At 37.3% G+C, this 22,161-nt stretch overlaps 1 protein-coding gene across 1 annotated transcript in view; it reads left to right on the top strand.

The window, feature by feature from the left end:
• Nucleotides 1–22,161, top strand: part of LOC129909730 (uncharacterized) — a 95,504-nt gene that overhangs the window by 44,770 nt on the left and 28,573 nt on the right. The window contains exon 3 of the mRNA XM_055986803.1: nucleotides 9,102–9,191. Coding sequence (XP_055842778.1) covers nucleotides 9,102–9,191 — 90 coding nt within the window. The remainder of the gene's footprint in view (nucleotides 1–9,101; nucleotides 9,192–22,161) is intronic.

Genomic DNA, 22,161 nt, shown 5'->3' with positions numbered 1-22,161 from the left:
TCTTCGGGACATGCTCGGGACATCTTCAGGACATCTTCGGGACATCTTCGGGATATCTTCGGGACATCTTCGGGACATCTTCGGGACATGCTAGGGACATACTCGGGACATGCTCGGGACATCTTCGGGACATCTTCGGGACATGCTCGGGACATCTTCGGGACATCTGCGGGACATCTGCGGGACATGCTCGGGACATCTTCGGGACATGCTCGGGACATCTACGGGACATCTTCGGGACATGCTCGGGACATGCTCGGGACATCTTCGGGACATGCTCGGGACATCTTCGGGACATGCTCGGAACAAGCTCGGGACATGCTCGGGACATCTCCGGGACATGCTCGGTCATGCTCGGGACATCTACGGGACATCTTCGGGACATCTTCGGGACATGCTCGGGACATGCTCGGGACATGCTCCGGGACATCTTCGCACGGAGAAAAATGAATCTAGTATTTTATACTCCATATGACTAGTAAGGAAATTAAAGTAAAAAGCCCTAGATTTTAAGTAAAATTTACCTTACGTATTGAACATTTCTTGGTTCCGTAAAGTAATTTTTACAAGAAAATTATGGTGAACAAAATAAAGTAGTATATACCTTACGAGTAGCAATATTTTCTTTACGTAGAGTAAAATAAACCTTCATCCAAAAAAGTGTATGACTCTTTTCACTTTAAGATTCTAGTAAAACATATTTTACAAATTTAACTATTCTGTGAATAAGTTTTACCTTACACTAAGGTAATAATATTACCTAATTCTAGGAATTTTCCCCTATACATAGTAATAACTCTTAATTGCTGTCATTGAAAAGTCTGCCATTTTGTCTTCCATGTGTTTTGGAAATTTTTTTTTGTCAAAGCTTTTAGGTGTGCGGGTGCGGAATAATTAATAAAGAAATAAAATCTAAAAAAATTATTTTCTCATTTGTGTTTTTCTTTTGGAAGTGTAATGTTTTCATTACTTTTTGTGTTCTTTTAGGCGTTGTTATTGGCTCCGTAATTACGGATAGCATATTTTTTTCTTGTGTTAGAAAAATATATAGGTATCCATATGGATTAACATCATTCAATCTAATTAATTCATGAAGAATTAGATAAAAATTGGATCAAATAAAGTCAATTCCATTTTTATTGATGATATTTTCCTAAATAAAATTGTTTGTTTGCACCTTACAAAATTATAATAAACTAGGTAATTTATGTAATTATTGAAAAACATAACAGGGTCATACGTTACTTACTTCTAAATAGCTTTGAGGATTAAGTACCTACGTGTTACCTAGTTATGCTTTTCAATAATTACAAAATTCAACTTTTTTATTTTAATTTTTGTAAGATAAATGCACACAATTTTATTTAGAAAAATGTCATCAATAAAAATGAAATTGACTTTATTTGATCCAATCTGGAACTAAATTATATACCTTCCATAGAGAAGTTCAATTTACTTTAAAAATCAGTATTTTCAGCCTTATAGTAAGGTAAAATATGTACCTAACTTTCTAGTAATTTCTATTAGAAAGTCATACAAAAAAAGGCTTTACTGTAAAGTTAATCCTAAGCTATAAATTTACTAGAAAAGTAAGGTGAATTCCATTTTATTGGGGAGTCATCCCTATTTAAACTTTACATTAAAGTTAAATATACCAGAAATAAGGTAGCTCATACCTTATTTTTTCTCCGTGCGGGACATGCTCGGGACATCTTCGGGACATCTTCGGGACATGCTCGGGACATGCTCCGGGACATCTTCGGGACATCTTCGGGACATCTTCGGGACATCTTCGGGACATGCTCGGGACATGCTCGGGACATCTTCGGGACATCTTCGGAACATGCTCGGGACATCTTCGGGACATCTTCGGGACATCTTCGGGACATCTTCGGGACATGCTCGGGACATCTTCAGAATATGCTAAGGACATCTTCTTGACATCTTCGGGACATACTCGGGACATGCTCGGGACATCTCCGGAACATCTTCGGGACATCTTTCGGGACATCTTCGGGACATCTTCGGGACATGCTCGGGACATCTTCGGGACATCTTCGGGACATGCTAGGGACATCTTCGGGACATGCTCGGGACATCTTCAGAATATGCTCGGGACATGCTTGGGACATCTTCGGGACATACTCGGGACATGCTCGGGACATCTTCGGGACATGCTCGGGACATCTTCGGGACATCTTCGGGACATGCTCGGGACATCTTCAGGACATCTTCGGGACATGCTCGGGACATCTTCGGGACATCTTCGGGACATGCTCGGGACATCTTCGGGACATCTTCGGGACATGCTCGGGACATACTCGGAACATGCTCGTGACATCTTCGGGACATCTTCGGAACATCTACGGGACATGCTCGGGACATATTCGGGACATCTTCGGGACATCTTCGGGACATGCTCGGGACATCTTCGGGACATCTTCGGGACATGCTCGGGACATCTTCGGGACATGCTCGGGACATGCTCGGGACATCTACGGGACATCTTCGGGACATCTTCGGGACATGCTCGGGACATCTACGGGACATCTTCGGGACATGCTCGGGACATGCTCGGGACATCTTCGGGACATCTTCGGGACATCTTCAGGACATGCTCGGGACAAGCTCGGGACATGCTCGGGACATCTTTGGGACATGCTCGGGACATCTTCGGGACATCTTCGGGACATGCTCGGGACATCTTCGGGACATCTTCGGGACATGCTCGGGACATCTTCGGGACATGCTCGGGACATCTTCGGGACATCTTCGGGACATCTTCGGGACATGCTCGGGACATCTTCGGGACATGCTCGGGACACCTTCGGGACATCTTCGGGACATGCTCGGGACATCTTCGGGACATGCTCGGGACATCTTCGGGACATCTTCGGGACATTTTCGGGACATCTTCGGGACATCTTCGGGACATCTTCGGGACATCTTCGGGACATCTTCGGGACATCTTCGGGACATCTTCGGGACATCTTCGGGACATCTTCGGGACATGCTCGGGACATCTTCGGGACATGCTCGGGACATCTTCAGAATATGCTCGAGACATGCTTGGGACATCTTCGGGACATCTTCGGGACATGCTCGGGACATCTTCGGGACATCTTCGGGACATTCTCGGGACATCTTCGGGACATGCTCGGGACATCTTCGGGACATGCTCAGGACATCTTCGGGACATGCTCGGGACATCTTCGGGACATCTTCGGGACATCTTCGGGACATGCACGGGACAAGCTCGGGACATGCTCGGGACATCTTCGGGACATGCTCGGGACATCTTCGGGACATCTTTCGGGACATCTTCGGGACATCTTCGGGACATGCTCGGGACATCTTCGGAACAAGCTCGGGACATGCTCGGGACATCTTCGGGACATGCTCGGGACATCTTTGGGACATCTTTCGGGACATCTTTGGGACATCTTCGGGACATCTTCGGGACATCTCCGGGACATCTTCGGGACATCTTCGGGACATGCTCGGGACATCTTCGGGACATCTTCGGGACATGCTCGGGACATCTACGGGACATCTTCGGGACATCTTCGGGACAAGCTCGGGACATGCTCGGAACATCTTCGGGACATGCTCGGGACATCTTTGGGACATCTTTCGGGACATCTTGGGGACATCTTCGGGACATGATCGGGACATCTTCGGGACATCTTCGGGACATCTTCGGGACATCTTCGGGACATGCTCGGGACATCTTCGGGACATGCTTGGGACATCTTCGGGACATCTTCGGGACATGCTCGGGACATCTTCGGGACATCTTCGGGACATCTTCGGGACATTTTCGGGACATCTTCGGGACATCTTCGGGACATGCTCGGGACATCTTCGGGACATCTTCGGGACATCTTCGGGACATGCTCGGGACATGCTCGGGACATCTTCGGGACATCTTCGGGACATGCACGGGACAAGCTCGGGACATGCACGGGTCATCTTCGGGACATGCTCGGGACATCTTCGGGACAACTTTCGGGACATCTTCGGGACATCTTCGGGACATGCTCGGGACATCTTCGGGACATCTTCGAGACATGCTCGGGACATCTTCGGGACATCTTCGGGACATCTTCGGGACATGCTCGGGACATCTTCGGGACATGCTTGGGACATCTTCGGGACATCTTCGGGACATGCTCGGGACATCTTCGGGACATCTTCGGGACATCTTCGGGACATTTTCGGGACATCTTCGGGACATCTTCGGGACATGCTCGGGACATCTTCGGGACATCTTCGGGACATCTTCGGGACATGCTCGGGACATGCTCGGGACATCTTCGGGACATCTTCGGGACATGCACGGGACAAGCTCGGGACATGCACGGGTCATCTTCGGGACATGCTCGGGACATCTTCGGGACATCTTTCGGGACATCTTCGGGACATCTTCGGGACATGCTCGGGACATCTTCGGGACATCTTCGAGACATGCTCGGGACATCTTCGGGACATCTTCGGGACATCTTCGGGACATGCACGGGACAAGCTCGGGACATGCTCGGGACATCTTCGGGACATGCTCGGGACATCTTCGGGACATCTTTCGGGACATCTTCGGGACATCTTCGGGACATGCTCGGGACATCTTCGGGACATCTTCGGGACATGCTCGGGACACCTTCGGGACATGCTCGGGACATCTTCGGGACATGCTCGGGACATCTTCGGGACATCTTCGGGACATGCTCGGGACATCTTCGGGACATCTTCGGGACATCTTCGGGACATCTTCGGGACATGCTCGGGACATCTTCGGAACAAGCTCGGGACATGCTCGGGACATCTTCGGGACATGCTCGGGACATCTTTGGGACATCTTTCGGGACATCTTTGGGACATCTTCGGGACATCTTCGGGACATCTCCGGGACATCTTCGGGACATCTTCGGGACATCTTCGGGACATGCTCGGGACATCTTCGGGACATCTTCGGGACATCTTCGGGACATGCTCGGGACATCTTCGGGACATCTTCGGGACAAGCTCGGGACATGCTCGGGACATCTTCGGGACATGCTCGGGACATCTTTGGGACATCTTTCGGGACATCTTCGGGACATCTTCGGGACATGCTCGGGACATCTTCGGGACATCTTCGGGACATCTTCGGGACATCTTCGGGACATGCTCGGGACATCTTCGGGACATGCTTGGGACATCTTCGGGACATCTTCGGGACATGCTCGGGACATCTTCGGGACATCTTCGGGACATTTTCGGGACATCTTCGGGACATCTTCGGGACATCTTCGGGACATCTTCGGGACATCTTCGGGACATCTTCGGGACATCTTCGGGACATCTTCGGGACATGCTCGGGACATGCTCGGGACATCTTCGGGACATCTTCGGGACATGCACGGGACAAGCTCGGGACATGCACGGGTCATCTTCGGGACATGCTCGGGACATCTTCGGGACATCTTTCGGGACATCTTCGGGACATCTTCTGGACATGCTCGGGACATCTTCGGGACATCTTCGGGACATGCTCGGGACATCTTCGGGACATCTTCGGGACATGCTCGGGACATCTTCGGGACATCTTCGGGACATGCTCGGGACATCTTCGGGACATGCTCGGGACATCTTCGGGACATCTTCGGGACATGCTCGGGGCATCTTCGGGACATGCTCGGCACATACTCGGGACATGCTCGGGACATCTTCTGGACATCTTCAGAATAAGCTCGGGACATCTTCGGGACATCTCCGGGACATCTTCGGGACATGCTCGGGACATCTTCGGGACAAGCTCGGGACATGCTCGGGACATCTTCGGGACATGCTCGGGAGATCTTTGGGACATCTTTCGGGACATCTTCGGGACATCTTCGGGACATGCTCGGGACATCTTCGGGACATCTTCGGGACATCTTCGGGACATCTTCGGGACATGCTCGGGACATCTTCGGGACATCTTCGGGAAATGCTCGGGACATCTTCGGGACATGCTCGGGACATCTTCGGGACATCTTCGGGACATCTTCGGGACATCTTCGGGACATCTTCGGGACATCTTCGGGACATGCTCGGGGCATCTTCGGGACATGCTCGGCACATACTCGGGACATGCTCGGGACATCTTCTGGACATCTTCAGAATAAGCTCGGGACATTTTCGGGACATCTCCGGGACATCTTCGGGACATGCTCGGGACATCTTTGGGACATGCTCGAACATATTCGGGACATGCTCGGGACATCTTCGGGACATCTTGGGGACATCTTCGGGACATGCTCGGGACATCTTCGGGACATCTTCGGGACATGCTCGGGACATCTTCGGGACATCTTCGGGACATCTTCGGGACATCTTCGGAACATGCTCGGGACATCTTCGGGACATGCTCAGAACATCATCGGAACATGCTCGGGACATCTTCGGGACATCTTCGGGACATCTTCAGGACATGCTCGGGACATCTTCGGGACATGCTCGGGACAACTTCGGGACATCTTCGGGACATCTTCGCGACATGCTCGGGACATCTTCGGGACATCTTCGGGACATCTTCGGGACATCTTCGGGACATGCTCGGGACATCTTCGGGACATGCTCGGGACATCTTCGGGACATGCTCGGGACATGCTCGGGACATCTTCGGGACATCTTCGGGACATACTCGGGACATGCTCGGGACATCTTCGGGACATCTTCGGGACATCTTCGGGACATCTTCGGGACATCTTCGGGACATGCTCGGGACATCTTTGGGACATGCTCGAACATATTCGGGACATGCTCGGGACATCTTCGGGACATCTTCGGGACATCTTCGGGATATGCTCGGGATATCTTCGGGACATGCTCGGGACATCTTAGGGACATGCTCGGGACATCTTCGGAAGATTTCGGGACATCTTCGGGACATCTTCGGGACATGCTCGGGACATCTTCGGGACATGCTCGGGACATCTTCGGGACATCTTCGGGACATCTTCGGGACATGCTCGGGACATCTTCAGGACATCTTCGGGACATCTTCGGGACATGCTCGGGACATCTTCGGAATATGCTCGGGACATCTTCGGGACATCTTTGGGACATCTATGGGACATGCTCGGGACATCTTCGGGACATGCTCGGGACATCTTCGGGACATGCTCGGGACATCTTCGGGACATGGTCGGGACATCTTCGGGACATCTTCGGGACATCTTCGGGACATGCTCGGGACATACTCGGGACATCTTAGGGACATCTTCGGGACATCTTCGGGACATCTTCGGGACATGCTCGGGACATCTTCAGGACATCTTCGGGACATCTTCGGGATATCTTCGGGACATCTTCGGGACATGCTCCAGACATCTTCGGAATATGCTCGGGACATCTTCGGGATATTTTTGGGACCTGCTCAGGACATGCTCGGGACATCTTCGTTACATATTGGGGACTTGCTAGAGATTTTATTTGCCTAACTTTTTGTGAATTAATAAAACTGCCTTCATTGAAAGAATTTTGACTTGACTTAATTAAATACTGAGTCCCTTACTTTTTTGGACCTGCCAATTAAAGTTGCCATTAAATCTTCTGTTTAGGAAAATGAATTCCTTCCGGAAACTACACTTAGGAGCAAAAAAATGGAATCAAATTTTGCGTTCTGTAAAAATGATATTTGGTCGTAAAGTAATCGACATACATGAATGTTAATGGTACCATTGAAAAGCTTGAAACAAAAGCTTTAATTCAATGCTAAGAACTCAAAAATCCGTTCGTTGGTTCCATTCATCCAACATATATGAATTATGTAAGGAAAAAAAAAAACTGAAATTAAAACACAAATTATCTGGAAAATTTAACATTTAAAAAAAACTAAGTGCAATTCATTGACAGACAACGCTAATACTATCGTTGGAAAAAAAAGACTGAAATTGAAACAGAGAGTATCTGGAAAATTTAACATTAAAACAAAATGAAGTGCAATTTATTGACAGATAGCGGTAACACTATCGTATGCATTTTTATGTTTTTACAAACAATTCAAAGTAAAAAATACAAGCTTTAAAATGAGACCATGAGACTTTGAATAAAAATATTTTATCCATGGCAATTTTTGTTTTTAATATAATATAATTTATTTGATTCCGTTTTTTTGCTCCTAAGTGTATAAAAATACATTTTTGGAAAAAAATAAGAGATCAATTAAAATTTTTGTTCTCAAAAAAAAAAAAAATAGATTCTTGGGATGATTTCCAAACGAAAAAAGAATCACAGTCAAAAATTCATTCTCAAATGTTCCCGTAGCTCACTGAGGGAAAAAAAACAACTTAAAATCAACGAAAATCACGCCGATTCAATTATTTTTCGGAATGATTTTTCGTTGAAAAAGATAAATTTTAAAATCAAAGATGAACATCGTTAGTTTAAAGTGGTTTATAGTTATAAAACATCCTTAAATCAAAGTAAGTGTTTCAACTTTAAAAAAAGCTACAATTTAAATTAAAAAAAAAAAAAAAATTCAGCCACTGGGAATCGAACCTTTAGCTTCTAATTTTTCGGCACAATATTTCAGTATTCTGGAAATAATTTACCAAATTCTCTTTTTGATAACAATTCATAGCAAGTAATTAAAGGGAGCAAAATTTATGAGCAATGATTCTTAATATTAAAAAAATATTACCAACAAAATTTCAAAATCAAGCTTCTTTTGTATATTTAAAGTTTGAAAGAAAAATTATTATTTTATCTTCGATTAATTCAATTTACTAAAAACACACAAAAACATAAAAAAAACATTTTGTTCTAATCCTCATAAACCACTGATTACATTATTTCCATCCAACCTTGAGCTTGTTTTTTGACAAAAAAAAATCCTTTTAATTATCCTAAAGAAAGGACAAAAACCCCATCTTCATTATAAATGGAAATGTTTAAAAGGTTTTTTTTTTTTATTTCGGCTTTCATTAATTCAATGTTTTTTTATGTTTTCTTTTTTTTCTCTGTTTATAATTCCATGCGGTGTACTTCTGTGCTGTTTTCACCTTCACATTGGACTATAACAACCGACTGACTCCTTTCATCATATGGCTCCTTTCATACACTGGCTCTTTACGCAGGAATAGAAACCTACAACTGCATTAAAATCGACTACTTTCCCAAAGAAGGATATCAGCCGGATCCACATGACTCGACACCAGCTATACCATGTAAGTATCATATTCATATATCTCAACAAATTTGTAGGTATAACTGTAAATTGTAGCAATTCATATCCAGACAAAAGTATAGTCGGTCGGTGGCCACAAATGGAGATACGAGTATGGTGCTTGTACTTGCATTCAAGTTCCATGGTTAGGTCACTGAATTATCACTGAATTCTTTACAGAAATCTTTGCAGGATATGGACCTACGTACGTTTCGTCAAGCGACGACCTTCTAAGTTTTTATTTTATTTGAAAGAAGATAAAGGAGACTGGCACATGACACATTTTTTTGGTGCATTGAAAATCTGTCTTGTTCTTGTTTTGAAAAGAGCCGAGCGCGTTGAGTTCATATCCTTGTGAAAACTGTGGAGATGCTTCAATTCAATCCATTTGGCAAATTGCAGTTCATGGGGGTTGACTATGCAGCTGCTGGCTGAGCCAAAGTCCTTGGACACTTGATGTATTTATATTATTTAAGATATATTTTTTTTTTCTTTCTCGTTCAATTTATTTTTTTTTTTTTTTTGGAAAACGTTCTAGAATTTAGTTTTATGTGATATTGAAAATCTTTTTGTATAGAAGAAGATTATCGTCGGATGATAAATGATGGGTCCCTGTGGGCGGCAGCGGAAAAACGGAACTGAATTTGTTTCTTGTTTCAGTTTTATTTCATGAATATACTATATTTATGGATATACGAGGATAAATAGTGAAAGGACATTTTTAATGCATAAATATTTTATAGAGTGAAAAAGCTTAGGAGACCTAATAGCCTTGGAGACAAACGATAATATGATTAAGTATTATTTAGATGGATTGCTTTTTGGGTGCATTTTTATTTCGGACAAGGAAATGTACATACATAAAAATATAATATTTTATTTCAAAGCAAAAGCAAATTGAACAAAAGACAAATTAATGATTATTTAAAAAGAAATCCAATGATTTATGAATATTTTATTATTATTTTTTTTTTTTTAATATTCTAGGACAAAGGTTTTGAATTGAATAATTTATGATTTTTACTTATTCTGTACGGTTTTAATGTGAACAAAAAATTGAGGTTTTATTCAAAACCAACCTTGGGATGAATGGGAAATCCATCTGTAATATGTGGACTGATTTTATTCAAATTTGGTGCAGTTGATTAGGGTATTCTGAAAGTTTAAGGGCATTCTTTATATTTTACTTAGAGCTGATGGCTATCATATAAAAATATTGAGGTATTGCAATTTTCTCAAAAAATGCTTTTGATACCTATTTTTTGGATCTATTGTTGGATGAAAAAAGTATTTCTTTTATTTTTCGAAAGTCATTTGTTTTTTTTAATGTAGGTATGGTTTTCTTCTAAACGGCAGTTTAAATTAAAAAAAAAAAGATTGCGTACAAAAGCTTTTAAATAGCTTTAAAATAAATAAAAAAAGGTGAACTTTTTTTTTCGTCTTTGATTTTATTTTAAAATTTTGGTTTAAGATTTTTATTTATAATTATTCCATTATGACGTACCTACCAACGTTTCTTATTTTTTCAGGAAATTATTTTAAATAAAATGCACGACTGGGGTCTCACGTACTTGCTCTTATAGTAAAATTATATCTTATCTTAAAGCTTTTTATAAAAAAAAAAATGATGCAAAATTATAATTAGATTCAATTAAACTATTTCCCATTATGTAAAAAAGTACCTAAAATCTGTTTTTATAATTAATAAAACTCCGTTTTTTAAAGGTTTTGATCACAAAACGAAGTATGCCATCTGATTTCTTGTATGAAAAGGAGTTTTGAGAAAAATTTGAAAATCGTTAGAGCCGTTTTTTTAAAAAAATTAATTTTTTATATATACAAATTTTCTAACATTAAAAAATGAAAAAAGTTGGTAAGCCATTTTAAAGAAATAATTAATTTACACTAAAAAAAACAAATTTTCAAAACATTTCAAAAACCAGTTTTCAAAAAATTGATTTTTCAAAAAAAATTTTTTTTAAATATTTTTTAAAAATCCAAAAATGTGTTTTTGAAAATTTTCTTACATTTTAATATTACGGTTAATTAAACACTTTTGTATTAAAATTTTCGTCTTGTAAGAGATATTTTGAAACCAAAAAAACCGTTCTATGGCAGGTATCGTTAGTAACCTTCGAAAAAATATTTTTTTTAATTAAAAGTTGGGTCTTGCTCGTTAAATTATATAAAAAAAATTTTATCAAAATCGTTAGAGCCGCTTTCCAGTTATTTGGTATAACTTGAAAAATTTGTATGGGAGGTACACTTTCTAAGAGAGATATAAAAAACAAAAAAAAAAACCAACTTTCTGAATTCCATAAAAATCATCTGTACTAAATTTGAAGAAAATCCATCCACTCGTTTAGGCTGTGTAAATGTGTACAGATGGACGCACAACCGCACAGACGTACCTTCAGACGCATGGACGGAATTGCGAAACCCACTTTTTCGGAGTTCTCCATCATCGTAATGTTGGTTTTGATTAAAACCTCATTTTTTTTTCGACAGGAAACCAATAGGTACTTGTTTAGAGCAAGTAAACAAGAAAGAACTCGCTTATTCTTTCGCAAACTTAAAATAACTGATGTTTTTAAAATATGGTTAATAGTAGGTACCCAATCATTTTATGGTAGGTATAACTAAGTTCTTTGTCAAGTCCCCCGAACACTGTTAAAGAAGTTGAATAATACTTTCTTTAAGCAACTTTAAACAAGCACCCAAATTCCAATTATTCCCTAAAGATGACCAATTTGAATGACCAATTCTGAGCAACTATTAACTTTTTATAACCCGTTTTGTCCAAAAGAACTAGACAAAATTGGACACTTTTTGGATCTAATTGACACAGCTCAAAGAAGCTGTACCAAAATGTATTTCTTGTTTATTTTCAACTTTAAATTGGATAATGTTCAATGCAAACTACTTCTTTTTAGGTCTTATGCAAATCATTTTGGAGCCGAATTTCCTCAAGACCTTCCTCTATAGGCAATCCACGAACAGCGTAAAACGCCCTTATGGAGGCCTTTTTACAAAACAACGAAACATTTTAACTAGGCTATAGCTTCGCTAAGAAAACTATCACTTGCATTGGATGTTATAATAAGACCTTTTAGAAACTGTTACAAGATGTTATATTTATGAATAAAAGAATGATTTAATTGAATTTTCTTTTTTTTTTCTTTTAATTTTTTTCTATTTAGTATTTTCTTCTTTTTTGACCATTCCAATGCTATTAAACTCGAACATTAAAAATGAGTGAAAATTTAGATAGCTAATTGATAAATCACATTAAATGCAATGTTCTTTTCCCAATGCACTAAACAAATTGCATACTTAAAAAAAAAAAAAACATTGCAGACTTTAAAGAACCTCTTGGAACAAGTCTTATAGGCCTCTTCTGTCACTTGGAAATACGAGGCTTCTTTAGAACGGTTCAAATAGGTCTTAAAAAGGTCTTCTTTAACTAAAATTTATAAAGCTGCCTAAGTTTTTGGAGTTTTAATATCTTTTTTTGTGTTTTTATGGCAGGAATAGAAAAAAAAATTACAAAAATTAACAAATTAAACAACCTATTACTTTTTTTTTAGTATAATTTATGAAATTAACCTTTATTGAAGAAGCCACTTGTGAGCAAAATTAATTTTTTTTTATATGTAAACAAAAATATACTTTTCGTAAGGTTTTTGGTGTGCTGAACTCGAATCCGAAGTCAGAAAAATTCTATCATATCACGTTTTTGAAATATTCCCGTTAGAAAATCTGAAATGTCGTTTTTTAACAGTTTTTGAGGTTATGTTCTTGAACGTGGTGATTTATTTTAAATAAATTTGTGACAGTTCTTAAAAGAACTAAATTTTTTCTTTTAAAGCCCGTTTAAATCTTTTCAATATCTTTTTTCTACTTTGAGAAATCTTAAGTTGAAGTCAACTTGTTTTTTTTATCTTCTCTATACAAAAAAATCGTATGTTTATTTGCGTTTCATAGCAAATCTAGAATAGTTTCTTGTCAATCGCTTTCAAATTTTGAAATAACGTTTTATTTGCATTTTGGTAAATTCTTATATCGGCGAGGTTGGTAAATACGCTATAATACACAGAAGAGCGTGGCCGGGTCAAGTAATTACATTAAAAATTTTTAGTATGCAGAAAAATTTAATTTTTTTCTTGTTGAAAACAATATTTAAAATATTTTTAATTACATAAACAGCTTTTTGTTACTTGTGTATGGCTAAAAAATATTAAAAACATCGATTTTTTCATTTTTGTGATCCCCTTGAAGATGTTTCTCAAAAAATGAATTATTTTGAGTACTTGACTCGTAGCACATAAATGTGAATATCTCTGGTAATCGCAAACAGAAGTAGACCAAACTTTGCCAATATTAAGTATAGGCTTAAGGCAAAATAATATAAAAAAATTATCGATATGATTTTATATGTTTTTTTTTAAATTAAGTTTAAAAATTAATTTTTTTTCTTTTTTGGCCATTTATCAAAGAAATTTTAATAACTCATATATAATTTTATAAATTTAATTTTTTTTTTGTTATACGTTTTACAACAACACTCAAATAAACAAAATAACATTAACAAAATTTTTCAAACATTCACCAAACGTGAAATATACACTCTCAAAGATTCGCATAAATTCCTGAAAATATTTTCGATTTCCGAGGTACTTATGTTTCGGAGCTTATTTTGAATACATAACCTGGGTTATTTTCTAAGATAAATATGTTTTCATATGAGTTGACACTTCTAAATTATATTTTAATAGCAAAAATATTAATTTTTAACAAAAAAAAAAATTGATTTATCATAAGGGGACGACACACTGTGCGTCAGTTCGAAACAAGAAAAATGTGTAATTACAGTGACAAGTAGGTTAATACCGCTACATACAGTTTTTATGTGATATTTAGCAGGTTCGTACTCCAAGTCAACGATAAATTATAAATCTAATAGTTACTTGATTTGTTAACCTTTATTATTACTTATTATCATTATTGGTTCTGTCTTTTCGACCTCCGAAAACTTTTTCCATTTTCCTAAATTCCCAACAAAAAAAAAATCCTACAAATCATACACAACACAAACAAAACCAAAAACTTAACCTCAAAACCCAATTCACCAATTAAACAACCTAATTTCAACATCAATTTGGTTTGGCGGGAAATCATTGCGAGAAACGGTAATCAAAATGAATTACCGCAATTTTCTTTTGCCATCAGGAGCGTTATAAACTCATCGATCGCTGTCGTCTGTCTCTTCTTCTCTCTACAAAAAGAGGCAAAATAATATTCCCCTCATCCTTGTCTAAATTTTGCTATTTTCCGAAGCAATTTCCCTCATAAAAAACTTTATTTCAAATGCAATTAAATGCTCCTATATAGATACTTTATAGTGTCCTATACTATCTCCCTTGTCGATGTCTATGACAAAGACCCTTCTCGCACCCACTTTTCAACTGACTGTTGATAACTTGATAAATCAGCTGAAAAATATTTTGATTATATTTTGTTGTTGTTGTTATTTTTGAAAAGAAAAGTTGATAGATTTTTGTTGTTGTTGGATTTGTTGGAAAATAGTTGAAAATGAAATTATTGCTTCCAATGACACACCGACACAAATTCAGTTTAAACTTTCAAGTGGAAATATTGCCGCATACGTATAACGGAGTTGCGGCAACAAATATAAATTTCTTGACAGAAGATAACCCAATGAATAAGTTATCAGCCGCAGGCATAAGTTCACCAGACAACGCAACTAACCCACACAGTACCGAAACATACCGACAGAGGGCGGAATGGGCGAGTTAGAAAAACGGATGGATGAATGTGGTGAAAGATGATAATTGTCTTAGGCAAGCGACGACGACGACGACGACGACGACGACGACGAATGGGATTGGGACTCGGATGAAAGTGCAATGACAGCCCGATGACAGATGAGAGTGCGTTGCAAGTTGAACTTGGTGAAACTTTAATTAGTCAAAAGTTAACGGTATAAGTTCTTGCAGCCGGTGCATTGCTCCCATGATGGTTAGAATGGCAAAGACTTTCTTCAATTTCAGCAGACTTGTTCAAATCTTCCCCCTAAATCCCCATAAGGAATTAGTATAGGAATGTTATACAATCTATCTATTTTTAGGGGGTTTGAGAAGTTGTCGAAGTCAAGGACTATCTACTTTACGAAGGAGGAAAGTAATTCCTTTATGAATTTAGATTGTCTTGTTTAATGCTATTTGCTTGTTTGTTGCCTAGAGGGGCGCCTTCTGCGCACAGACCCAAGTCAAAAAAGAAGAAAATTATGAGATTTACGCTGAATAATTTCACCGCGCGTTAAATTTTAGATACGAATATATCCAACGAATTGGCTGCAAGTTAGAATATATTCGCGAAACAATAATGCTTTATATTTTTGTTAAAAGTTTGAGTAATTTTCAGATCTTGGGTAGTAAGTAGTAGGTGGAGGCTGGAGGCTGGGAGAAGATATGGCAGTATAACAGCGCGACTTTACTGTTGATGTTGCTGTTTTGTAAATTATTATTTGTTTCCCGGCAGCATTGTAGATTCCTTGGGAATATAATAATATGCCAAGTAATTTATGTAGGTACACAGTTTTGTATAAGATTGGCTGCGTGGAGTTGGGGGCATGTTTTTAAATTGAACGCCACTTCTGATTTGTAGAGGGAATTATCATGGATGTGGGGTGTTTTTTTTTTTTTTTTTATTTATTTTGTGGTAGTTTTTGTTTTGGGAAAAAAAAATAAATTAATAAATTTTAATGAATTGTGTTTTTGTTTATAAAAGGTCAGTCGAAATGACAAATGAAAATTACTTTGGTGTTGTATTTGACCCGGAGGACTTTTAGAAAACCATTCAATTACTAACAAATAATCTGAGATGTCCAGCAGTCCAGTTGAAAAATAGAAGCATAGAATCTTTGACTAATAGACTTTTCAAAAAATACAAGTCGCTTAGGATGACTTCTACACTGAGGGAAAAAAACTTAAAATCAACGAAAACCACGTTGATTCAACTATTTTTCGGAATGATTTTGCGTTGAAGACGAGAACTTTAAAAGTAGAACATCGTTAGTTTAAAGTGGTTTACCGTTATAAAACATCTTTAAATCAAAGTTGTTTCAACTTTTAAAAAAAGCATCAATTTATTAAAAAAAAGAAAAAATTGGCAGCCGCTGGGGATCGAACCTACAACTCTTGGGTTACTAGGCGAATGCTTTACCAACGTGCTATCTCACTGTTGAATATCTTACGTTGATTGTTTCAATTTTATTTTGAAGAAGTTTCATGTTAATTTTTCAACATTAAATCAACGTTGAACATTTAACATTTTACGTTGCGTTTTTTTTTCTCTCAGTGTACTAACACCATGTTTTCTTAACCAGTTAAGGAACGTTTATAGCACAAGTTAGAATTTTCTCTCTAGGGGAGTTAGCCAAGGTCGGCCAAAAAATGTTCCATGCTTGTATGAAGAGTTGCCGTTTGTAAATAGTGATTTGCTATTGGAAAAAGTAAAAAAATTTGAGAGTTTTTGACTTCAGGTGGGTCCATACAAAAGTACTGGGCACTTTTTTTTGTGAACAGTGTTTAAAAATTTATATCTGAGCAACCAAAACTGTTTATAAAAAAAAATTTCAAAACTTATAATGTAGCAGTAAAACAGTCTTCGAATTCTAAAAAAAACGTGGAAGAAATGCTAAACTTTAAGATTCAATCCGAAAAATCTACACCCGATTTAGTGTTTGGATTTAAGAAAAATTGTTGAAGCATGTAAACGGTTTTTTGACGATAACTTGAAATTTTGCTGGTGTAGTAGGTCACTTGAAAAGTAATTAACATGTTTTTTTTTATTATGTAACACAGTGTAATTAGACAAATCAAGTAAATTACTATTTAAAAGTGGACATTTTTAAAATTGGATAACAAATATGAAAACTATTCATTACAAGGTTCAATCGATATTTTTAATACTTTCCATGGTTTTAAAGAACTGTAGAAATACATTAGTTCAGCCCCGTCAGTGTTTGTTTGAGTTGTCTATCAGATTTTAAAAAATTCCTTCTACTCCAGTCAAAGCGTAAAAGAAGGGCCTAACTGTCAGTTTTTATTTCATGGATCGATAGGAGTATATTTGAAAGGCTTAAACCCAATTTCTCACCACCTGATCATTCTTTTAGCGGAGTTATTCTTTGCTCCAGTTTGTCGTAGACCAAAACATAAACATACATTCTCTTCCTTATAATATTTTCTATTGTTGTATGTAATTTCGTTGTATTAAAGTGAATTACTACAAAATGGCAGCCAGTTAAAGTCAAATTCTAGTTGTTAAAAAACACATTTTCTTTTTTATTTCGAAAAAAGCTTAAATTATGGTCAACATTTTTTTAACATATTTTGTAGTCCTCTTAATTTCCTGTATTTTACAGAAAAAATCAACTCTTTATCGCCAAAGATGACCGAGAAATTGATAAATGAACGCACGAAAAACCGGTGCGAAACCGCCCAAAAATATCGTTTTTTGGGAATAACTCGGCTTCAGAATGTCCTACGACAAAAAAATAAAGTTATTAATTGTTCGTCACAACATTTTCTATCGATTTTATGCACATTATTTTTGTTGAAACGAATAAAAAATAAGTAATATTAAGTCAAAGACGTTTTTTGTTTAGCCAACTCTTGCCTTATTATTTTGTAAACGGTGCAAGTATTGGCTAACAAAATAAAATACTGTTGTAGTCCTTTAAATTATCTACAATTTAAAATAAATTGCACGACTGGGGTCGCACGTACTTGCTCTTATGCTTAAAGTAACTATAATGTTAAAGCTTTTCATTCAAGAAATTTAAAATTTGATATTTTGAAGAAATTTCATAAGTAGTATAAAAAAATTAAATCTGTTTTTATAATTAATTAAACTCCGTTTTAAATTATCTTAAAAAAAATAAAAAATATGCCATTTTATTTCTTGTATAAAAAGGTATTTTTAGAAAAAAATTTTCGAAAATTGTAGGAGCCGTTTTTTAAAAAAATAATTTTTTATATATAAAAATTTTTTAACATTTTTCAAAAAAAAAGTTGGTATGTCATTTTGAAGAAATAATTAATTTACACATAAAAACTAAATTTCAAAATTTTTCATTGATTCGTTTTCAAAAAATTGATTTTTCAAAAAAAAATTTTGAAATATTTTTTAAAAAACCAAAAATGCGTTTTTTGAAAATTTTCTAAAATTTTAATATTATCTTTACTTACACACTTTTGTATAAAAATTTTCATTTAAATCGGGTTAATGTTGTACGAGATATTCAGAAACGAAAAAAACCGTTCTATGACAGGTACCGTTAATAACGGTACAAAAAATATTTTTTTTATTTAAAAAGTTGGCTATTATGTGTAGTACTACACACAAAAATTTTAATCAAAATCGTTAGAGTCGTTTTTGAAAAAAATTAACTTTTCTATTTCCGTTATATGGCAGGTACCGTTAGTTTTGGTCATAAAAAAAAAATTTCAATTTCCCCTCTAGGGAATCACCAAAAACTGCTAACCACCAAGTTTGAAGAAAATCACTTCACTCGTTTAGGCTGCAGCTCCAGATAGAGACAGACAGACAGACAGACAGACAGACAGACAGACAGACAGACAGACAGACAGACAGACAGAATTGCCGGACCCACTTTTTTGGCATTCTCCATCATCGTAATGTCATGTAAAATTGTTATCTCGAGTTCGATTTTTTTTACGAATCCTAAACTTGCCCTATAGTACCTATATCGCAAGTAAAAAAAATTAGCTCTCTACGACCCACATGAGCCGAGTTATTATAATTTTAAGAAAGCATCATTCCGTAAGAAAATTTTTAAAAAATTCCCTTGTTTATAAGTCGAATACTAGTTCACAGTGAGAGGGGTTGTTTTCATTGTTTCTTGTTATAAGAGGATTATAACTTTAAAAAAAAATTAATTTCTCGGCTCGTGTAGGTCGTCGAGAGCTAATTTTGAATTTGAATGTATAAGCCATTAAAAGTAAATAAACCGAAAAACCAAAATTAGTTTTTTTTTAATTTTTGGTTAGACGCAATTTATTAAAATGATGTTTAAAATAAAAATGAATACAAAAAAAACCGGAAATTAAATAATTGGATCTTTCAAATTGGTTAAATTTATACAATACAATATTTTTCCACTTACAGAAATCAATATAAAAAACCTTACATTTCTGTCACTAGTGTATTACGGTTGGTCGCTGAGGCGAATACGTAACATTTATTGGAGTTAATCCAACTATGTAATATTTTTTTTAATTTTCTTGTCTTTTAAAATTTAAATTATATTTTTCATTTTCTTCCACGACAAATGATTGACTCTCCCTGATTTAAGTCTGCTTTCAACAATTCAACATAAAACTGAGATATTTACACTTGACATGATAGTTATTTACAAAGGTACTTACTAACGTACCTAAAGTTCAGACAAAATTTTCTACACAATCTGGATACTTGATTCTCCCAAAAGTTAACTGTACCCAATAATCTTTTTAAACTATAAATAGCATAAATATTATGTACCTACTTAAAATATTTAAATGACTTTGATGAATATTAAATCAAAAATCTTTAAATCATGCGATGTTCCATATTTATCTCAAATTTAATCAACATCTATCATTCAACACGACCCTAAACCAATTTCCTTAAAATTCAATTTAAATTTCCACCTGTCGCCAAATTCTCGCACAAAATTTAACACTTTATAAGTTTAAGATGTCTGCCACACACCAGACACCACACATTCCACCACACACGACACACACACATCACACTTCTTCCAACCATATTAAACCTTCATCATCCTATTGTTACATATATAGCTAACCATCAAAGCTTAAACTAAACATAGCTTTTAATATATAATTCTGCATTAATTTACGATTAGTTTCGTATTTCGCTTTAGCTTCAGCCAAACGTACAAATTGTGGTCGTACATATTACACCAATCACTTCACCTAAAGGTATACACTTACAATTTATATGTGACTTCAGAGTTGGAGGGTTTTTAGTGTGCTTTGTTTTGTATACAACTTACATACTCGTATACACATATTCAATGGTTTAATTTAATTCAAAAGGATAAGCCCGACAAAAGCGTAACCTAACCACACATTATGTTTTCTAAGTCAAACGGAACTTGTTCCTTTTCATTGTGATCACCATCATCCATCGCTTCGTTGTGTATAGTTGGGAGGCATATCCGCTTACTTCTTCATGTTCATGTGTATGGCATTAAGAGAGTAAAAAGGAGCAGCCAGTTCCACAAGCCAGAAACATCAGTCAGCAAATTCAACACAATCATGGTAAAAGGGAAGTCCAAAAGGCGTTTGTATATTTCTTATTACTTCCTTCGATCCAGAGCCGTATTTAATACGAACAAAAAATAACAGTTAAATCAAATAACAGGAGGACTACGACTATACGATTATACGACTATACGACTATACGGCTATACGACTATAATACGACTATACGACTACGACTACGAAAATATTAAAAAGGACAATAACAAGTAGATACACCCCTGCGTTGGTAAGTTTTACGACTATATGACTATACGACTATATGACTATTCGACTATACGACTCTTCGACTATACGACTCTTCGACTATACGACTATAATACGACTATGCGACTATACGACTGTACGACTATACGACTATAATACAACTATAAGACTATACGACACGACTATATGACTATACGACTATAATACGACTATAAGACAATACGACTATTCGACTATACGACTATACGACTATACGATTATACGACTATACGACTATACGATTATACGACTATACGACTATACGACTATACGACTATACGACTATACGACTACGACTACGAAAATATTAAAAAGGACAATAACAAGTACACCACTGCGTTGGTAAGTTTTAACCAGATGAAATGTAGGTGGTATACATCTCTAAGGTTAACAGTAAAACATAAGAAGTACAAGGACTAAACCGGAAGTAAGCCCTCAAGTATAACCCTCTCATCTATTCTTTGCTTACCGCAAACATCCTGAGAAAAACATCACAAGGTTTTTTTTTGCTATAGATATAGCGATGAATGTGGATGAATAGGGTGGTGAATTGGAGAGGGTTTGGATTTGTTGAAGCAACTTGCTATAATACTACTCCTGTTGACTAACCAATGACTTTGCTAACAACATGAGTTCACAAGGAAACCAATTTTCCGATTTTCCATTTGAACAGCTCCTTAATTTGTCGGATGAACTTATTACCTGTATGCGCTGCGGTGAAAACTTTGAGGGTGTGGATAAAGAGAGTAAGACGGGTGGTGTTTGGTGGTGTAACAAGGTGAAATGTTGAATGGATGGTGATAGATGTTGAAGACGAAGGAGTCGGAGTCTCTTTTGTGTATTGTCCTGGAATATATGTATTTTTGTTTATAAAAAAAAAAATAAAAATACACACTCGGACGAGACAAATTCTTTGGGTGAAATGAACATTCAATTTACTTGAACTGTCGAAGCACGTTCCTAAGGGAACAAACGACACGACATGGTTCTGAAAAGAGAGAGGGTGTTGAATAGGGATTGAAAGTTGGGGTGTTTTGTGTTGTTTGCAGAGGGTTATATATTTTCCAACCAACTCCTTTGATAACAATGCGTGTGTGTTCTGTCAAGCAAAATGACATATAAATTTCTAGCAATCCCCAGAGTAGATAGTAGTAGTCTGGGTGATGAAGCTGAAGTTGAATTGTAAAACCCCCCATAGACATAGACAGACAACACAATCTCATTGATTATTATGTTTTACGAGAGAGAGAGAGTAGGTATGGGATGGGAGAAAGATTGTAGGTTTTGTTGATAACCACACTATGGGAAACATTTTGCGGAAACGTTTTGATTGAATTAAACAAGTTAGTG

Source organism: Episyrphus balteatus, chromosome 2 (genome assembly GCF_945859705.1).
Source record: "Episyrphus balteatus chromosome 2, idEpiBalt1.1, whole genome shotgun sequence".
In the NCBI taxonomy this organism is placed as follows: domain Eukaryota; kingdom Metazoa; phylum Arthropoda; class Insecta; order Diptera; family Syrphidae; genus Episyrphus; species Episyrphus balteatus.
Note: the sequence above shows the minus strand (reverse complement) of the source record. Positions and strands in the feature narration are given on the sequence as shown.